At 46.4% G+C, this 22349-nt stretch overlaps 1 protein-coding gene across 1 annotated transcript in view; it reads left to right on the forward strand.

Annotated features, from left to right (window-relative positions):
* Positions 1–22349, forward strand: part of LOC143973784 (transient receptor potential cation channel subfamily M member 5-like) — a 235194-nt gene that overhangs the window by 65564 nt on the left and 147281 nt on the right. Inside the window, exons 3-5 of the mRNA XM_077474640.1 lie at positions 8271–8439; positions 11917–12098; positions 20497–20629. Coding sequence (XP_077330766.1) covers positions 8271–8439; positions 11917–12098; positions 20497–20629 — 484 coding nt within the window. The remainder of the gene's footprint in view (positions 1–8270; positions 8440–11916; positions 12099–20496; positions 20630–22349) is intronic.

The raw sequence follows: 22349 nt of genomic DNA on the forward strand, positions 1-22349 counted from the left end.
GCAATGCAATGCTAGTGGTTAACTCATGTCTCAGATTTTATAATCAACACTGAAGAAATGGCTGCACTCCAAGATCCATCAAAATTCTTATTTAATATAGAACATCCCAAGTGTTATAGACAGTTCAAATGGTAAACCATTTGAACTGTCTAACACTTGGGATGTTCTTTATTAAATAAGAATTTTGATGGATCTTGAAGTTCAGCCATTTCTTCAGTGTTGATCATATGCGGAGGCGAGCTGAGACAGATACCTGTGATATCATTAGGCTTTCTGTCTCACCTGGAGCAGCGAGTTCTTTTGTTTGGATATTCAGATTTTATAATGATTGGATTATAAACAGTGTGGTTTATAATCTACAGAGTGGTTTTACAAACATTCACACCTCCCACCATGTTCTTGGTAATCATATACTACATTGACACTTTCTATAATGATTGAATTAGGGTGCCTGAGTTACCCTTGTGGGGTATGTTTCTGATTCTTATTAGGGTCAAGGCTTTCTTCTATGAGGTAGTGAGCTGCCATCTAGGAAGGCTCGTAGATGTGGTGTATTTTGATTTTGCAAAGGCATTTGATGCAGATCCCCATAAACGTTTACTGTACAAACTAAGGTCTGTCGGCATGGACCATGGGGTGAGTACATGGATGGAAAATTGGCTACAGGGACGTGTTCAGAGGGTAGTGATCAATGGGAAGTATGGAAGCAAGGTTCTGCCCTGGGACCAATCCTATTTAATTTATAAAAACTAGAAAAAATGTGCGCTTTGTAAGAAAACAATAAAAAATCAGCAGCTGAACACCATAACCAGGATACTGGGCACAAAGAAAATAAAAGAAAAAAAGTGCAGCGCTTGGCCACTAAATGTGAATGTGACCTAAAAAAATGTGCAAAAAAATGATATCAGAAAAAACTGTGAAACAAATGCTGTGAAAAAATATTATGGATTTTTTATTTTTTTTTAACTCAAGTGTCCAATAAATTAATATAAAAAACGAATTGTGAGTTCAAATGTCCATATGTAAATTAATACAAAAATATAAGTAATGTCCAGTGTATATATAAAGTAACTGTAGAAATAACTGAAACTTGTTTATTCAATGAAATTGTACTTGACCACGTGGACCCGTCACCTCTAAACACCACTAATAGATGGAGGCTTACCAGATTCCCAGTGACCCCCCTGTTAGGGGAGGTCAAACTGCGCAAATTCGATCACAGATCACTGTCATGGTTATGCAGTGATCTTCCTGTGTTTGCTTACCTCCCCTCATGTGTTCAGACTAAGAGGCCAGCCACTTCCACCTGGTGGTTTTTATAACCTCTCCTCTAAGCATGGCTCCACCCCAGGCCTATCAGGGAGCCCTATATTAACCTGTGCACTGCAGGCCATCAGTGCTGATCAACCATTGTGTATTCCTTTGTGTGTTAGCTTCCTGTTTCCTGCCGTGTGCTCTTCTACTGGTTTCCGTTACCGACTTTGGTGTGTTTTGACTATCCCTGTTTGCCTGTGATCCTGACCTTTTGGCGTGTCCCCGAATATTCTTGTCTGCTTGTGGCCTCGACCTTGGCTTTGTCCCTCACCATCCCTATCCACCTGTTGCCTACTGTGGGTGGGAGCTGGGGGACCCTGGGGGTCGCGACCTGGAGCCAGTTGCAGCCAAGTCCATCCTCACCACCAGAGGTGCTGGTGAACACCTGCTGGCTCTTAGACTCCACACCCCAGGGAATCTTACACTCTAACCCCAGTGAGATCTGTCCCCCGTCTGCAGCAGTCAGCCGTAGGGTCCACACCCTTGCGGTGCACTCCTGATCCTACGGTGTGCACCTGTCACCTCGCCTCAAGGTGACCTGACAGTTTGATCAGCCATGGACCCGGCTGACGTGCCTTTCCCTGCAGATGATCCATTGCGGAGCTTAGTTCGCAGACTTGAGACCCAAGAATCGCACCTTTTGCCCCTTACAACGCCATTGGTGGTCTTGTCGATTGATGGCACTGTTCTCCCAGGGGGCCCTATCCGCTTCCAGACTCTTCCTGTTAAGATGTCAGTAGGGACACTCCACCAGGAGTGGATATCCTTCCTTGTCTTACCTAAGGCTTCATCTCCTATCATATTAGGTCTTCCTTGGTTACGGCTCCATTCTCCACACGTTGACTGGTCTGCCGGTCAGATCCTGGCTTGGGGTTCCTCCTGTTCCTCTTCCTGCCTACTCAAGGGTATTCCAAAGGAGAAATTTCCTGTTAACACCATCCCAGTATCTTTTGCTCTTCCCGCTGTATATAGCAATCTCTGGGATGCGTCCTGCAATAGTCAGACTAATGCACTCTCTAGGTCATGTGGTACTCTGGATGAGGGGCCCACCTATGAACCTGAGTCGATCATTCACTCCAGTTCGCATAACCATTTACCTTTGTCTGTCCCTAATCTCGCTTGGACGCACAGCCAGGCTAACTCGTCTGCAAGTTCCACAGTTGCTATGCCCTGTGATTCGATTGAGATGGTCGCTACACCTGACAATACTATTCAGTCGACCTCTGCACCAGTTATGTCAGTCCAGCCCATGCCCAATGAGCTTCCTGCTTCTTGTTCAGGACCTTCTGTGACCTGGCCTCACCCTACTGCTACTATGTCCGTTCAAACCCGTTTAAGAGGCTCAATCCATCCTTTGGATAGAATACTTCATTCAGCCAGGAGGGCTTTTCAATCTTTTTCTTAGGGTTCTCTGCATTCTGTTTGTGTTTCAGCTATCCAACTTGACTCTTGTGATATGTCACTTTCTAACCAACCTGACCTCAGGGATCCACTGACCTCTGCCCAGTCTGGTGGTCCTGTTATGGATTCCCAGCTCATCTTTAAGGGTGTGGGGGACCCTGCTCAGACTCCTGATCTTCTGATGCCCTTACCCATTCCTAAAAAGCCTTTAGTCCTCAAGTCCTCTCGTCCTCTCCCTACCTCTGTTTCGGTCTCTGAGGATAATCTAAAATACGAGGTTAGTCAAGTTTTGGATTTCCGGCTCTGTAAAGGCATTCTTCAGTACCTCGTACTTTGGAAAGGGTTGTGTCCTGAGGAGAGGTCTTGGATCACTGCATCTGAGGTCTTTGCTCCCTGTCTGTTAAGGAGGTTCCATCTGGAGTTTCCCTTTAAGCCTGGACCCAGGCGGGGGAGGGGGAGGCCTCGTAAGAGGGAGGGTACTGTCATGGTTATGCAGTGATCTTCCTGTGTTTGCTTACCTCCCCTCATGTGTTCAGACTACGAGGACAGCCACTTCCACCTGGTGGTTTTTATAACCTCTCCTCTAAGCATGGCTTCACCCCAGGCCTATCAGGGAGCCCTATATTAACCTGTGCACTGCAGGCCATCAGTGCTGATCAACCATTGTGTATTCCTTTGTGTGTTAGCTTCCTGTTTCCTGCCGTGTGCTCTTCTACTGTTTTCCGTTACCGACTTTGGCGTGTTTTGACTATCCCTGTTTGCCTGTGATCCTGACCTTTTGGCGTGTCCCGACTATTCTTGTCTGCTTGTGGCCCCAACCTTGGCTTTGTCCCTCACCATCCCTATCCTCCTGTTGCCTACTGTGGGTGTGAGCTGGGGGACCCTGGGGGTTGAGACCTGGAGCCAGTTGCAGCCAAGTCCATCCTCACCACCAGAGGTGCTGGTGAACACCTGCTGGCTCTTAGACTCCGCGCCCCAGGGAATCTTGCGCTCTAACCCCAGTGGGATCTGTCCCCCGTCTGCAGCAGTCAGCCGTAGGGTCCACAACCTTGCGGTGCACTCCTGATCCTACAGTGTGCACCTGTCACCTCGCCTCAAGGTGACCTGACAATCACATAGAAGTCCCGATAACCAGATGCCGGAGATTATCCCGATCGTTCGGATGTCCCGTGATTTTCGGATCCGCACGGATGCTCTCAGCACGTCTCCAAATGACGTGTCACCATAAAAAAACAGAAATGCGCCAAATTGTGTGATATGATTTCAACAAAAAAAATTTTAAGCCGAATACTCAAGAGCTTAAAACGACTCCACCAAGTCATAAGAAAAAAAGTACAAATGCTGTTTAAAAAACGAACGAAAGTGCTAGCAAAAATAAACAAAATTAAAAAAACTCATCAATGTGAGTATGTATTGCGATCGCAAATGCACAATGGGTGTGAGCGTGGCTACCCCAAGGGACCTGGGGGTTCTAGTGCATGATAGGCTCAGCAGTGGCACGCAATGCCAAGCTGCTGCAAGCAAAGCAAACAGAATATTGGCATGCATTAAAAAGAGGATTAACTCCAGAGATAAAACAATAATTCTCCCACTTTACAATACTCTGGTCAGGCCACACCTTAATTATGCAATCCAGTCTTGGGCACCAGTAGTCCATACCTTGGAGCAGTTGGAGAGAAGCTTTACTGAACGTCCGTTCAGTGTTCCACAGACCCGGCTGTGAAGTGCTGGCGGACCTGTCACTGAAGATTTAAATAGACCTCCCCCTCCAATCAGCCACTGCAAGCGATGTGCAACAGCTGATGGAGAAGGAGGAGAAAAAAGGCATCCCAACTGCGCATGTCAGAGACACGAGCGTTGGAACGGGCCCCACCACTCCACCCACCGACACAACAAGCTTCACCAGCGCACTGCCAGTCTCCATCTTTCTAACCCAGCGCACACGCGCAGTGCGCTGGTGAAGCTTGTTGTGTCGTGGGTGGAGTGGGCGGGGCCCCATTCCGCCGCTCCCCTTTTTCTCAATATACTATATACATTTTTAATCATCAGTATAAATTATTATCCTAACATTTTCTGTACTTTTTTACTTCATCATTATTACTTTCATTATATTTTACTACTCTTTTTTTCTTCTTAAGTTTGGGCGCTAGCATTCCGCCTCAGTGCCTTTCTCGTGCACACCAGGCAAACCTTCTTTTTGGGGCCTTAAAAAATCTGTGGCTGCATAGAATACATTGTTAAAAGCCTAGGGAAATAAATGTTATGGCTAACTAGATTACTTATGGATGATCAACCATTTGTACTATATGTATTATGTTGTCCAATTCTTTCATGATATGATTTTATTTAATACGTTTTGTTTTTTTGTTATACTTATTGGTGTACATGCCTCCAAAAGTCCACCATTTTTCTTAGCTTTTTTCACTATTGGATGTGGCACAACAAAAAAAAATTCTTTTCAATTTTCTCAGTCTAACTTCTCTGTCTAAGTTAGTGAAGCAAAATTAGAAAAATATATATCTAAAACAATTTTTCAGAAATAAAAAACTGATAATTGGCATGTGCACAACATGGTGGTGGCAGCGTCATGCTGTGGGAATGTTTTTCAGCAGTCGGGACTGGGAAACTGGTCAAAGTTGAGGGAAAGATGGGATATTCTTGAGTAAAACCTGTACCACTCTGTGTGATTTGAGGCTAGGATGGAGGTTCACCTTCCAGTAGGACAATGACCCCAAACACACTGCTAAAACAACACTTGAGTGGTTTAAGGGGAAAGGTAAATGTGTTGGAATGGCCTAGTCAAAGCCCACACCTCAATACAATAGAAAATTTGTGGTCAGACTTAAAGATTGCTGTTCACAAGCGCAAACCATCCAACTTGAAAGAGCTGGAACAGTTTTGCAAGGAGAAATGGGCAAAAATCCCAGTGGTAAGATGTGGCAAGCTCGTAGAGACTTATCCAAAGCGACTTGGAGCTGTGATGGCCGCAAAAGGTGGCTCTACAAAGTATTGAGTAGGGATGCACCGAAATTTCGGCCGCCGAAAAATATCGTCCGAAAATGTCCTTTTCGGCAATTTTCCGAAAGAGAAAAACGGCCGACAATGGAGCCAAAAATAGGGCGTGGCCTGGGTGGGGGCGGGGCCCCGCCCCCCGCCCTTGGCGACGCCCATCATGGGGGGTGTATAATGCAGGAGAGCCGCCTCCGCCGCCTGTTTGATCACAGCGCCGGGAACATCAAAGCTTTCATTTCAATAGCTGTGTGTTCCCGGCCGCGCGCCGTCACACACAGCCCCTCCCCCTTGTCCGGGCTGTGTGTGACGGCGCGGGGCCGGGAACACACAGCTATTGAAATGAAAGCTGTGATGTTCCCGGCGCTGCGATCAAACAGGCAGCGGAGGCGGCTCTCTTCCCTGCACAGGCTGGCTGCAAAATGGCACGCAGGCACACTGGCTGCAAAATGGGACACACTGGCTGCAAAATGGGACACACTGGCTGCAAAATGGGACACACTGGGACACACTGGCTGCAATGAGACACACTGGCTGCAATGGGGCACAGGCACACTGGCTGCAATAGGGGACACTGGCCTGCAATGGGGGACGCCTCTTGTACCACGTCCTCTGTCTCTGACCATCTCCTGTACCACGTCCTCTGTCTCTGACCATCTCCTGTACCATGTCCCCAGTCTCTGACCACCTCCTGTACCATGCATGCAGTCTCTGACCACCTCCTGTACCATGTCACCAGTCTCTGACCACCTCCTGAACCATGCCAGCAGTCTCCGACCACCTCCTGAACCATGCCAGCAGTCTCTGACCACCTCCTGAACCATGTATGCAGTCTCTGACCACCTCCTGAACCATGCATGCAGTCTCTGACCACCTCCTGAACCATGCATGCAGTCTCTGACCACCTCCTGAACCATGCATGCAGTCTCTGACCACCTCCTGTACCATGCATGCAGTCTCTGACCACCTCCTGTACCATGCATGCAGTCTCTGACCACCTCCTGTACCACGCCGCCAGTCTCTGGCCACCTCCTGTACCACGCCGCCAGTCTCTGGCCACCTCCTGTACCACGCCGCCAGTCTCTGACCACCTCCTGTACCACGCCGCCAGTCTCTGACCACCTCCTGTACCACGCCGCCAGTCTCTGACCACTTCCTGTACCACGCCGCCAGTCTCTGACCACCTCCTGTACCACGCCGCCAGTCTCTGACCACCTCCTGTACCATGCCGTCAGTCTCTGATCACCTCCTGTACCATGTTCCCAGTCTCTGACCACCTCCTGTACCATGTCCTCAGTCTCTGACCACCTCCTGTACCATGTCGCCAGTCTCTGACCACCTCCCGTACCATGTCGCCAGTCTCTGACCACCTCCTGTACAATGTCGCCAGTCTCTGACCACCTCCTGTACCATGTTGCCAGTCTCTGACCACCTCCTGTACCATGTCGCCAGTCTCTGACCACCTCCTGTACCATGTCCCCAGTCTCTGACCACCTCCTGTACCATGTCCCCAGTCTCTGACCTTCTCCTATATAAAAATATTTTTTAAAAACAGTCATTTTTGGTATCGGTGCTGTTTCGGTATCGGTTTCGGTTTTCAGCCTAGTGTATTTTTCATTTTCGGTATCGGTTTCGGCACCAAAAAAAACATTCGGTGCATCCCTAGTATTGAGTTTAGGGGGGTGAATAGCTATGCACATTGACTTTTTCTGTTATTTTGTCCTATTTGTTTGCTTCACAATAAAAAAATAAAAAAATAAAATCTTCAAAGTTGTGGGAATGTTCTGTACATTAAATTATGCAAATCCTCAAACAATTCATGTTAATTCCAGGTTGTGAGGCAACAAAACATGAAAAATGCCAAGGGGTGAATACTTTTGCAAGGCACTGTAACTATACTATGGTTGAGTGGCAAAATGTCAAACAATTAGAGTGAGTTTTGTTTTGAGACTAAATCGGTACCATCTCAAATTTTCATAAAGCAGAGTTATGATGGGTGACAGGGATTTTAAAATCTCCAAAGAACAACATTATATATATATTATTTTTTTTTTCCTCATATTTTATAAGAACCATAACAAAACTTTATTAAAACAATGATAAAATCCACTAACACCCAAAATTGTCACATCACCCATCGTTTTACAACAAGAAGATAACTGTATATATAAGCACCAATCATGCTGGCATGTCAAAAATAACTTGTATAGAAAGTATTGTGCACATATGCTCAACGGGTTTCAAGACCTGCTCTTCGTCAGGGATAATTCCTAGACCTTCATATTGAAAAATATAAGGGTCTTTACTCCTGTTAATTTTTTGACATATATGTCCCATTGCGGAGATTTCTTTCACTTCCTGTCCCAAAACAGGAAGTGAGAGGAAGCCCCTTCAAAGTGAGGGAATCCCGGATTGTCACCAGAAATAGTGTTTAATGATACATGGTACATGATTATGTTATTAAACTAAACAACTGTGGTATAATGTACAGGTAAATGGTATAATATATATATATATATATATATATTTTTTTTTTTTTATTGCAGCTGGAAAGTTGGCAATTGAAAACTGCACAGATGACCCTGTGGCTATCATGAATGAAGAGTTACCCCCATGTCCCAACACTTTTGCCAACTGGCTTGTGATTTTGCTTCTGGTTGTTTTCTTGCTTGTTGCCAACATCCTCTTGCTGAATCTGCTGATTGCCATGTTCAGGTAACTAATGTATATGGGGGTCATGTTATTTCATTATGTTCTTAAAGGTGACCTCTGCCCAAAGTACTGCTGGATCTTCATTGATGGATTATGTTTTGTGGCTGGTGGTAGTTGTGCTTCAATTTCCTCAGCTGTTCTCGTGTGGTGTTCTTCAGCTAGTAACTGGCTCACAAGGGAGAAAGGGAAGCACCTACTAAGGCTAGGTTTACACAGGTCTGGTGTAAATTTCTAATTAGTTTTCCAAAGCAGCTGTTCAGCTGTGATTTAGATGCGGTTCAGATGCAAATTTTGGAACTATCAGCCACTGTCATCTTTAACATTAGCTGGTTGTTGAGGAGTGGGAAGCCATCTGCCACATCCTTAACAGAGCTTCCCCTGCCTCAAAGCACTGGTATGTTATGGATTTTGGGGGGCCTCGTGCCATTTCTTTTTTTTTTTCATTTTGGTGTGGTGGTTCCCCTTAAAATCCAAGACCTGTTTCTTTTTTTACATTTTGGCATGAGAATCTCCTTAAAATTTGTACCAGATCAGAGAGGCCCTAAAATGGATTGGGGGGAATCAGTTTTTTTTTATTTTTTTGGATCGAATTTGTATTTAAAAACGGAGATGTTGGTTTCAGATGCATTCCCATAGAAGACAATGAGCCTGGAATTTGCATCTGAATTGCACCGCAGTTCTCAGAAAACACACATGACTTTTTTTTAATTTGCAGCAAATTTGCCCTGCTGCTGCACCGCATATATATGAACCAGCTCCATAGAAAGCCAGTTTGATTTGACATGTCCTCCTAAAAATCTAATGTGGTTCAAAATGCATCTAATTTGCATATATTTCTTCAGCTTTGTGTATACAAAGGAGCACGGGGGAGCTCATGTACATAATGGGGGTGGTAGTGACACAGCCCCAAATCCACAATGGCTCAAAAGTGATATGGTCCAGAAATATTTGGACGGAATAAAGGTGGATAAAGCACCTGGACCTGATGGCATCCACCCACGGATCGAGCTCTGTAATTTCAAAGCCATTGTATCTAATTTTTAGGGACTCATTAATAACAGGACTAGTACCACTGGATTGGCGCAGGGCCAATGTTGTGCCTATATTTAAAAAGGGAACAAAGTCTTTACCAAGTAACTATAGACCTGTTAGTTTAACTTCTATAGTTGGGAAGATACTGGAGAGATTAATAAAAGACCACATAGACGAGTTCTTGCAGGAAAAAAATATTTTAAGCAACAGACAGCATGGATTCATGAAAGACAGAAGTTGTCAGACAAACCAGATTTCTTTTTATGAGGAGGTAAGTAAAACCTTGGACAGAGGGGTGGCGGTGGATGTGGTATACTTGGTTTTTGCAAAAATGTTCGATACAGTTCTGCACACACAACTCATGTTTAAAGTAAAGTCTACAGGTTTGGAAATATCAGTTTGTAAATGGATAGAAAACTGGCTAAAAGAAGAATTCAGAGCGTAGTGGTTAATGATTCTTATTCTGAATGGTCTAAGGTTTTCAGTGGTGTACCCCAAGGTTCAGTGCTGGGACTCTTACTTTTTAATGTCTTTATAAATGATATTGGGTCTGGGATCAAAAGTAAAATTTCCATCTCTGCAGATGACACCAAGCTATGCAGTGGAATAAAGTCCTTACAGGATGTCTCCAATTTACAAGCCGATCTCAATGCTCTGTTTAATTTGGCGGCTATGTGGCAGATGAGATTTAATGTTGAGAAATGTAAAGTTATGCACTTGGGGGCTAAGAATATGCATGCATCATACTTACTAGGGGAGTACAACTGGGGGGATCCATAGTGGACAAGGATCTGGGGGTTTTGGTAGATCATAAGCTCAATAATAGCATGCAATGACAAGCTGCGGTTTCCAAAGCGAGCACAGTCCTTTCTTGTATTAAGAGAGGTATGGACTGGAGAGAGATATAATTTTGCCCCTGTTCAAATCATTAGTAAGACCTCATCTGGAATATGCAGTTCAGTTTTGGGCACCAGTTCTCAAAAAGGATATTGGGGAACTGGAGAAAGTGCAGAGAAGGGCAACCAAACTGATAAGAGGCATGGAGGAGCTCAGCTATGAGGAAATATTAGAGGAACTGAATTTATTCACTCTTGATAAGGAGGAGATTAAGGGGGGATATGATCAACATGTACAAATATATAAGGGGTCCATATAGTGAACTTGGTGTTGAGTTATTCACTTTACAGTCAACATAGAGGATAAGGGGGCACTCTTTACGTCTAGAAGAAAAGAGATTACATCTCCAAATATGGAAAGGTTTCTTCACAGTAAGAGCTGTGAAAATGTGGAATAGACTCCCTGCAGAGGTGGTTCTGGCCAGCTCAGTAGATTGCTTTAAGAAAGGCCTGGATTATTTTCTAAATGTACATAATATAACTGGGTACTAACATTTATAGGTAAAGTTCATCGGGGGAAAAGCGATTGCCTCTCAGGGGATCAGGAAGGAATTTTTTCGTGCTTTAGCAAATTGGATCATGCTCTGCTGGGGTTTTTCGCCTTCCTCTGGATCAACTGTGGTATAGAATTGGGTATATGTGATTGTATGATATTATTATTTTTTTTTATTTTTTTGTGGTTGAACTGGATGGACTTGTGTCTTTTTTTTTTCAACCTGACTATGTAATTATGTGAACTGAGCCTTAGTGTAGCATAATGGCTGTTTTATTAAATACGCAAAATTAGTAAGTCAGCAAGCTCATAATGAAGACCACTGTTCTGTGTGTGATGTCTCTGTGCTCTGGCTGACTTTGTACAGTATATACTGAAGGATGGTGGAAAGATGGTGCCTAGAGCTTCCAGGAACCACATTGGAATGCACACTGGTAGAGGTGACGTCACAGCATCGGATATAATTGGCTACGTGTTTTGGAGCGTCCACGCTCCTTTATCAATCCAGTATGTGTGCCAGAGAAAATGACAGAGATAATTTTCTCTGGAGCTTCTCTTTCTCACTTTTTTGATTTATTACAGAGACTGCTTCTGCTTTGGGGACAGCTGCCACGAGTATTATGAACTATTGACAGACTTTTTTGGACTATATAATATATGTTCATAGGGACAGCCAGATTGGATTGTGTGCCTACTATTTCCTTTCATCACATAGTAACTGACCCACACCAGAGGGTTTCTTAGTCTTCCAAACACCATGTTGTAATTGTATAAAGCTGGGTACAAACTGGAAGCTTTTCTTTTTTCGTTCAACCCAGCAGGTTAAGCGAAAGAAAAAACTAACAGATCACCATACCATGTCAAACAGACTGCGGAATCAGCTGATTTTCGAACAGTGTGCACCCAGCTTATAAGTCACAGTTTCACACTTTGATTTTTGTATGGAATAGATGTACTGTTATTATGTGTTTTACACAAGGAAGAACGTAAGATGAAGAATCGATAATCCTGATTTTGGCCATACTGTGCCATTTATCACCTGTGCCTTTCGTCTCACAGCTACACCTTCTCCAAAGTGCAAGGAAACAGTGATATCTACTGGAAGTTCCAGCGATACAACCTAATTGTGGAGTACCACAACCGCCCAGCACTGGCTCCCCCCTTCATCATCATCAGCCACATTCACACCTTTATCAAGCGCAAGATCCGCAAGGTGGAGTCACAGAAAATCAGACATTTCAGTAAGTAATGACTTGCAGATAGAGGCTGGGCAGTTTATTATATTTTTGGGGGCTTTGTACAGACCATGAACACACAGAAAAATGTGACAATTAGTATAATAAAAAAAGGGTTTCTCAGTGAAAGATTCCCCCCACCCCATAAACACATAGGATGGGGGAAAGGAAATTTAAAAATCCTGCCAGGCCACAGCACGCCACAGGTGGCTGCATACTATTGGAGCCTATAGCCGTGGTCTCTGTACTACATAGGTAGCCATTGTGAATAGGGTGTCAAGGAGGAAACAGTATGATTAGAATATGTGTATTTTTTTCTTTTTTAGCAATTTGGCCTTGTTTTTACCACCCCCACTTACCTAAAGTGTAAAATACAGCTGGAAGAGACTGCTTACATTTTGCATGAAGTTTGACACCGCAAATTTATTGTGCTATGCAGAGTTAACAGTTAGCACTTCCTGTAAAAAGCAGCAATTCAAGTCAATGGGGCCGCACTGTGAGCATGAGCCATATACATGGTTTGGGGTTGCAGTTGTAGCACCCTCTAGTGTGTGCTAGATGTAAGATTGGTCTTGTAGTGTAGCTTTGTTAGTGTAGGAACATTTTTGTTTGGTTTAGGGCTAAGCCTGAGCTGTGAATCTGGGTCCGGATTCAGTCAGGGCTGGATGACTCAGGCCGCGTACACACGCGCGGACTGTTCGCCCAACCTTGTTCGGCAAACAGTTTGTCAAACAGTCCGCTCAAAATTTGCATGAGCGGACTTGCCCACACACGAGCGGACTGTTTGACGAACAAGGTTGGGCAAACAGTTCGCTCAACTTTTGAAATGAACGGACTCGCCCACGTAAGGCGGAGGCAAGTCCGCCCATTTCGAGCGCGTGTACAGGTAGGCGGGGCCCGCGAAGGAGACGTCGCGGGCTCCGCCGCCTGGAATGGGCTTAAAGGGGAACCCCAACGCCGAAAAAAATCGGCGTGGGGGTTCCCCCCCAAGTCCACACCAGACCCTTGTCCGAGCACGCTACCCGGCCGGCCAGGAAAGGGGGGCGAGCGAGCGCGCCCCCCCTCCTGAGCCTTACCAGGCCGCGTGCCCTCAACATGGGGGGGTGCCTTGGGGAAGGGGGGGGCCGCGTGGCCCCCCCCACCCCAAAGCACCTTGTCCCCATGTTGATGAGGGGCCTCTTCCCGACAACCCTGGCCGTTGGTTGTCGGGGTCTGCGGGCGGGGGGCTTATCGGAATCCGGGAGCCCCCTTTAAGAAGGGGGCCCCCGGATACTGGCCCCCCACCCTATGTGAATGAGTATGGGGTACAATGTACCCCTACCCATTCACCTGTGAAATAAAGTACAAATAAAAACACAACACAGGGGGAAAAAATATTTTATTGCACAGCCGGGGGTCTTCCGTCTTCGGGGGTCTTCTCGCCGGACTCCTCCGCTATGTGTGTGTAGCTCTTTTGCCAGCGGAGGAGTCCGGCTTTCTTCCTCCCCGCCGCCGGCCTCTTCTCCCGACTTCGGGGGTCTTGTCCCCCTCTTCGGTTCTTCTGCCGGGCCACCGCGCCTGGTCCGGTGGCCCGGTCTTCTGTCGCCGTCTTCCGTTCTTCTGTCGCCGCCTTCGGTTCTTCTGCCGGGCCACCGCGCCTTCTTGTAGCTCTTTTACAGGCGGTGGCCCGGTCTTCTGTCGCCGTCGCCGCCTTCCGTTCGTGTTCTTCTTCTTGTTCTTCTTGTTCTTCTCCAGGCGATGTTGACACGTCGCTCCCTCCGGCCGGAATGCCAGAGCCGCCCTGCGCTGTGACTTATATAGTGACAATGGGGCGGGGTCACATGGTATATGTCACATGGGTTGATGTCACATGGTGACCCCGCCCCCTTACGATGTCATAGTCCCCATGTGACATCAACCCATGTGACCAACCCATGTGACATATACCATGTGACCCCGCCCCATTGTCACTATATAAGTGACCGCACAGCGCGTCCCCGGCATTCCGGCCGGAGAGCTCGTCGAGTCAACATCTCCAGGAGAAGAACAAGAAGAACAAGAAGAAGAACAAGAACGGAAGGCGGCGACGGCGACAGAAGACCGGGCCACCGCCTGTAAAAGAGCTAAAAGAAGGCGCGGTGGCCCGGCAGAAGAACCGAAGGCGGCGACAGAAGAACGGAAGACGGCGACAGAAGACCGGGCCACCGGACCAGGCGCGGTGGCCCGGCAGAAGAACCGAAGAGGGGGACAAGACCCCCGAAGTCGGGAGAAGAGGCCGGCGGCGGGGAGGAAGAAAGCCGGACTCCTCCGCTGGCAAAAGAGCTACACACACATAGCGGTGGAGTCCGGCGAGAAGACCCCCGAAGACGGAAGACCCCCGGCTGTGCAATAAAATATTTTTTCCCCCTGTGTTGTGTTTTTATTTGTACTTTATTTCACAGGTGAATGGGTAGGGGTACATTGTACCCCATACTCATTCACATAGGGTGGGGGGCCGGTATCCGGGGGCCCCCTTCTTAAAGGGGGCTCCCGGATTCCGATAAGCCCCCCGCCCGCAGACCCCGACAACCAACGGCCAGGGTTGTCGGGAAGAGGCCCTTGTCCTCATCAACATGGGGACAAGGTGCTTTGGGGTGGGGGGGGGCCACGCGGCCCCCCCTTCCCCAAGGCACCCCCCATGTTGAGGGCACGCGGCCTGGTACGGCTCAGGAGGGGGGGCGCGCTCGCTCGCCCCCCTTTCCTGGCCGGCCGGGTAGCGTGCTCGGACAAGGGTCTGGTGTGGACTTGGGGGGAACCCCCACGCCGATTTTTTTCGGCGTTGGGGTTCCCCTTTAAGCCCATTCCAGGCGGCGGAGCCCGCGACGTCTCCTTCGCGGGCCCCGCCTGCCTGTACACGCGCTCGAAATGGGCGGACTTTCCGAGCGGGAACAGTCCGCTCATTTCGAAAGTACAGCGGACAGGCCCACACACGGGCGGACTGTTCGCTCAAACACAGTTTCAGCGGACAGTTTTTCGGAATTTCCGAAAGACTTTGTCCGTCCAACTGTCCGCTGAAACTGTCCGCTGAAAGCCCACACACGAGCGGACTGTCCGCCCAAACACTGTTCAGCGGACAAGGTTGGGCGAACAGTCCGCCCGTGTGTACGCGGCCTCATTCTGACAGCTCCTCTGGTGCCTCCCCTTGATCTAGAGAGTGTTGTAAAAACTTGTAGAGCTATGGAGGGGAGGTTAGGAGGAACTGCCTGAAATATTTGAGGGCCTCAGCCAATCCCCCATAAAGGGGGCAGGGTTCACCTCACAAATAGGCATGAGCCATGCCAACAGGGGCAGTCAGTTGGAAGATGGAGATATAGTGCTGTGGAGACTGTCAGCGACCCTCTGGGGCACCCTAGTCTGGGGGGGGGGGGGTGACCTTGGACCAGGGCTCGGATGCTGGAAGGATCCTGCCATAACACAAAGAAAAAGCCCTTCCTGGAAGCATGGGAGCAAGTGGGGGACAGTGCAAATAGAGCAGCACTACTGGGAACTTAAAAGGGGGGAGACTGCCATACATAGACAGTTCTCCATGACAGCACTGTGCCAAGTCTTCATCCCTTCCCTGGGAGATCTTCTGCAGAGTCAGCCAGGTGGGCTGATGTGAGTCAGTCTAGAGGACGGTGGAGGAAAGTTAGCCTGGAGGGCTAGTTAAAGGGGCAGATCCAGCCAGGTGAGATGATGGCAGGGTTGCCATCTTCCCACAGTATTTTTTTACTGACAAAACATGGAAAATTTACTGGCGGAGCACATTTTTTACTGGCAATCTGTGAAATTACAGAACTCCTATTGAAAACTAAAACGGTGAATATTTGAACAGTATAAACATATATGGAAACACTGACAATACCTATACCAAGGTCATTTGCTTGATTTACACTTAAAAAGTCAACACAGCATGAAATTATCAGCCCCTGATATTTACTGGCAGTTATAAAAAAAAAATCACTGCTTTTTACAAACTGTCAGTAAATTTACTGGCAGTTGGCAACCCTGGATGGTGGTGCTAAAATCAGTAGCCACAGGAGGGAGAGTGCAAGCTGATCACTGTGTACTGCTACACAACAAGGGGCTTTGAGTTCCTGCCTGCAAAAGACCATTGCTAAACCTGACTGTGCCTGTCAGATCCATTACAATGATTCATCTGGATTCTGCAAGCAAGTAAAGTGCAGGAGAAAAGTCAAGGAGGCTTTATATAGAATATGTATAGGAAGATGTCCCTGAAGATGTTGCTAAAGTGTTGTTGCTGAAGTCAAATAGGCATCCCATAATTTCCCATCCAAGTTATTAACTCTCAATAAACCTCAAAAACATTTACTAACTGTTCTGTCTCTGGAGTGCCTGTTAAAATTCAGTGTGCCTGGCTGTGTAAGAATGGGGTAATCCAGTTCATCTCCGGCCCTCAAGGGGGTGCACTACACAGTGAACAAAATCAACTTAAGCTGTGAGGAGGGTTGGTGCTTTGGCTCAAGCTCCTGTAAGCTGTATATATTGAGTTTAAAATGAAAGCTGGCACTCTACAAATCACTTTTTCAACCAGACTAACTGTGTAAGGCAGAGTAATACATCCATATAGTACAACATTGCTAATGTGTTTCAGCCGCAACATTGCTAATGTGTTTCAGCCGCAAGCGACCTTAAAGCGGAGTTCCACCCAAAAGTGGAACTTCTGCTTATTTGTCTCCTCCCCCCTTCGGTGCCACATTTGACACCTTTCGGGGGGGGGGGGGGGGGGGGGGGTGGTGATAGGTGGTTTGGAGCGGATACCTGTCTTTAGGCTGTGGTGAATTATGCCAGCAGCTCAGCGGAGCGGAGCCTCACGCATGCGCAGTAGGGTTGCCTGCTAGGTTTGCTTACCTGCAATGGTGGCGGCAGCACCTGACAGCTGATGGAAACAGCTGCGGTGCTAACATCGCTGGTCTCACAGGTAAGTGTCCTATTATTAAAATTCAGCAGCTGCAGTATGTGTAGCTGATGGCTTTTCATTTCTGCAGAAATGGGCAGACCTGCGCTTTAAGCAATGCTATGATTTAGGCCTCTTGCGGCTGAAACACATTAGTAATGTTGCATGATATGGATGTTTTACCCTGTCTTACTTAGTTCATCTGGTTAAATAAAGACACAAGTACATCCAGTTGAACCCACAGTGAAAAACAAAACCCCACACAATCAATAACCTCTATATACACAATCCTAAACTCACAGTTGGTACAGAGGAAGGCAAAAATCCCCAAAAAAGCATGATCCAATTTACTCCCTTGGGGGGGAAAACATTCCTTCCTGATCCCCCCATGAGGCTCGGATATTCCCTGGATCAACATTACCTAAAAATATTAGTATCCAGTTAGATTTTGTGCATTTAGAAAATAATCCAGGCCTTTTTTAAACAATCTACTGAGCTAGCCAGTACTACATCTTTAACCACTTAAGCCCCGGACCATTTGGCTGGCCAAAGACCAGACCACTTTTTGCGATTTGGCAATGCGTCACTTTAACTGACAATTGTGCGGTCGTGCATCATGGCTCCCTAACAATATTGATGTCCTTTTTTTCCCACAAATAGAGCTTTCTTTTGGTGGTATTTGATCACCTCTGCGTTTTTTATTTTTTGGGCTATAAACAAAAAAAAGAGCATCAATTTTGAAAAAAACGCATTATTTTTTACTTTTTGCTATAACATCCCCCAAAAATATATAAAAAAAATGTTTTCCTCAGTTTAGGCCGATATGTATTCTTCTACATAATAAGCGTTTATTGATTGGTTTGGGGGAAAGGTTATAGCGTCTACAAAATAGGGGATAGATTTATGACATCAGCTCGGGGAGCGAGCGGGGGCGTGCCTGTGCCCCCTAGTGGCCGTTTGTTACCAACGTAACAACGGCGATTTGCGCAGCCGAACAATGCTGCCGCAGTACAACTGTGACGGATGGTCGGCATGCGGTTAAGGAGTTTATTCCACATTTTCACAGCTTTTACTGGGAAAACGCCTTTCCATGTTTGAAGGATAAATCTCTTTTCCTCCAGATGTAAAGAGTGCCCTCTTGTCCTCTGTGATGACCTTAAAGGATAAGTTCACCTTTTGTAACAGGTTACACCCATATTCAGGGTATAATATGTTACTGCTGCAGCAGCCCCCGCACCCGATTCCCCATTGTGATAGCGGGCTGGGGATCTTCTCCCCAGACTAGCAGTCACATTGTAAAAAAAAAAACTGAAGTGGAACAGGAATCCTCTGCATATTTGCAGCTAAGGCTAGGGCAAAAACAGTAATTGCTTTTTTAATAAATTTTTTGAAGCTTGCTGACCATACAAGTTTATTGGAGTTGGTTTGGATTAGACAGGCTAGCCCTACTTAGGGTTATCACCTTTTCGCCAAGCCAAACCTGAACACTTTAGCGGCGCACTGCAACTTGTTTTGTAGTACATGCTATAGGATTGTAGGAGACTTGGGACACCTTTCACTTACCCAAGGAGAGTAGTAAGGAGGCGCGCATAGCGCGCTGCAGTGAACAGTGGCTGTGGCCAAATTGTGTTAACAGTGGAGAGGGGGGTGGACTTAAAGGGGTAGTGTCAGTCAGTGGGGCAGAGTGCGGTGTCAGTGGACGGTGGACCCTGGAAATACCAGCATGACAGTTCCACACTGGAGAGCTTGTGGACTGAACTGCAGGAAAGTAAAGACCCTCAGCTCTGCACTACCCCAGCAGTCTGTGTCCCCTTAGCTTGCTCGGCAGGCTCTCTGTGTCTGTTCCTCTCTCTTTCTGGATAGGTCACATGATCAGCTTGCAGAGGGGAAGAGCCGAGGCTGTGTGTCTGCAGGACGGCTGTGAGGGGGGAGAGACGGCAGTGCCTACTCCATGCAATGTGTCACAACTTAAGTTACACAGCGCCGGGCATTGCAGGCAGGGAGACACCTGCACGGGGAACCCCAATACAGAGAATAATAGGAGACTCCTCAGCACTGTGTCCGGGGCTCAGGCGGACTGATCCCCAGACACAGGATTCAAAACCCGTACTGTACCGGTGAATCCCGGAGGGGTGGCAACCCTAGCCCTACTTTGCTTGGGGAATGGTCAGGATGTGGTTTAAAATATAGTGCTTTAAAGTGATAGTAAGCAGCAGCATTGGAAAAAAAGGCACCTTATGAAATACTTAACTTAGAAAAAAGTCCTCCAGCGATGCGCTGTCACTTCTGACAGGGCTTCCATTCTCACCTACTTGTCTTTCTGGGTGTGCGGGCTCCAGCAGCTTGAATGTCCAAGTTGCGGTGATGTTACTCCCGCGCAGCGCTCTGAAGAAGCGGCATGTGGTGACATTGACCGGCTACCAAAAAAACGAATATCTTCTAAACAGTGCATGTTTAGGAGATATTCATTTTACCTACAGGTAAGCTTTATTATAAGCTTACCTGTAGGTAAAAATCACAAAGTGGACTTAACTAACACTTAAAAGGCTAAGTTTACCTTTCATAACATGTTACACCCATATCCAGGATGTAACATGTTACTAAATGAGCAACCCCCCCCAATCTCCTGGGGCTAGGGATCTTCTTCCTGCACCTGCTGTTACAGTTTTACAAAAAGAGGCTGTGCAGGGCTTCCTCCACCTGGCAAGGCCATTTGAGTTGAAAATGGGAGAACTACAGGTACCTACTACCACCGCTGTCGGCTTGTAGCTCACAATTAACTACTAGGGCGTGGTTGATCACTCTAGTATTTCATTGCTTCTATCAGTATGTAACTGCCTGCCGCAGGTGCAATGCTTTGCAGGCATCTAAAAAAAAAAATTGAATGCGCATTTTTTAGCTGCAAAAAGATATGCATTTATTTTTTTATTTTTTTTTACAAAGGTGAACATATCCTATAAAGTGAATAACTCTACACCAAGTTCACTATATGGACCACTTATGTATTTATACATGTTGACCATATCCCCCATAATCTCCTTCTCAAAAGAGAATAAATGCAGTTCAGCTAATCTTTCCTCATAGCTTTAGATTATCTTTAGGGTCTTCAGTAAAGCAATTTTTACAGTCCTGCAGTGGAGTGCTGTTATTTCATCTTACACTAGCGGTTGCAGTGCGTTAGCCACATTATAAAATGCTGCTTGGCAAAAAAAAAAAAAAAGAAGAAAAACAGGCATTCAGGAGGTGATGGGATTGCCTCCTGAACACCTGACAGTGGCTTTTGGCTTGTGTGATCCTAGTCTAACAGTCGCAATACTACATCAACACCACAAGAGTGATCATTTAAAAAATATATTTCTAAACAAGATGCTGATTTCTGTGTTTTTGGTGAATTCAGAAAGAGTGAACAGATTGAGACTGACTGAGGTTTCTTTTTACTTTAAACCCTAGCATTGTACACGTGCCAATAAGTTACATTTTGTTTTGTAGTGTTGGAATTGAAGGAGCCTCTAGATAGCAGGATGCTAACATGGGAGGCTGTTCAGAAGGAGAACTACCTGGTGAATATCGCCAAACACAAGAGAGACAGTGACACAGAGCGCCTCAGACGAACCTCACAAAAGTAAGGAATTAAAATTGCAGCTCAGCAAATTCCATTTTTGCAGCACCAAAATATGTGCTGTTTTGTAATAAATGAGAGGAAATCATTGTTAAGAAATGTAGATGGAGATTTAACCACTTGCTGGGCACTTAAACCCCCCTCCTGCCAGACCAATTTTGAGCTTTCAGCACTCACACTTTAAATTACAATTACTCAGTCAGGAAAATCTGTATCAAAATTATTTTTTTGTCCTTTTTTTCATACAAATAGCTTTCTTTTGGTGGTATTTGATTGCATATAAATAGGTTGCGCTCATATATAACATGAGTGATCACAGAAAATGAAATAAAATGCAAGTGAGGTACAAATATAAGTCTGCATATAAGGACTCTTCATAAAGAGAGGTGAAAAAATAGGATTTTTGTACTCACCGTAAAATCCTTTTCTTTGTAATTCACTGACCGACACAGCTCCTCTCTGTAACAAAATGGTTGTCAGCCCTATCACTGGAGATAACTAGACAAGTTGTAATACAACACTTCAGAACATTTAGTTCCACCCAGGGGGCGGTCCCTAGGCTACAAACCCACAGCCTGCTCTAACAGAACTCAGTACGTCAACAAGCAGTATAACATAAAGAGCAAAAGGAGGGGTGGGTGCTGTGTCGGTCTGGGAATTACAGAGAAAAGGATTTTACGGTGAGTACAAAAATCCTATTTTCTCTTATATTCACCGACCGACACAGCTCCTCTCTGTAACAAAATGGGATGTCCCCAAGCAGTGCCAAACGAGGGGTGGGAAAAACAGCATAAGAACTTCATCCACGATGGTAAGTGGGAACTAGTGAAACTAAACTCACAAAAAACAACAGTGTGTGGAAAAACCCACCACATAACCGGATATCCTCAACAGGAGAGATCCCCAAGACTGCAACCACTTGCGGAAGTAATGCAACAGTGCATTAACATAACAGTGCTGCGTTTTTACCGAAAAACCAGGAAAAAATATCGATTGCATACGAAATTGCAACTACACGGCCACCTGCAAAACTTTGTGGCCAAAACAGGGATCAGCCGATGCACTGACGTCTACCTTGTAGAACTTGGTAAACGTATGGACAGACGACTAAGTCGCCGCCTTACACACCTGAGCGGCCGACGCTTGGTGTCGGAAGGCCCAAGACGTTCTGTTTGCCCTTGTAGAGTGGGCCATGACCAGAAAGGGGGGGGGGCACCTTCAAGGCATAGGCTTGTACTACAATCTGTCTGATCCACCTGGAAATGGTGGCCGACGAGACCGCCATACCCTTCTTTGGGCCAGCCACCGAAACAAACAGTGAGTCTGATTTCTGAAAGGGAGCCGTGGCAGACAAATACACCTTCAGAGCCCTAACCACATTAAGAGCGTGAAGGGCCACCTCTTTGGGGTGCTTCGGCTTAGGACACAATGATGGTAATACAATGTCCTCATTGATATGAAAAGCCGAGACCACCTTCGGTAGGAAAGATGGTTGCGGACGCAACACCACCTTATCTCTGTGGATGACCAGATAAGGCGACTTGCAAGACAAGGCTGGCAACTTCCAAAACCCTCCTGGCCGATGTGATGGCAACTAGAAAGACCACTTTTGGGAAAGAGTCAACAGGGGAATCTCCCTGATACTTTCGAATGGCGGTTTTTGAAGGGCCGACAACACCAGGTTCAAATTCCATGGGGGTAACGGTGGACGCACCGGAGGGAC

The sequence above is a fragment of the Lithobates pipiens genome, unplaced genomic scaffold (genome assembly GCF_037356315.1).
Source record: "Lithobates pipiens isolate NorthernLeopardFrog02 unplaced genomic scaffold, aLitPip1_a1.2 Scaffold_99, whole genome shotgun sequence".
Lineage (NCBI taxonomy): Eukaryota > Metazoa > Chordata > Amphibia > Anura > Ranidae > Lithobates > Lithobates pipiens.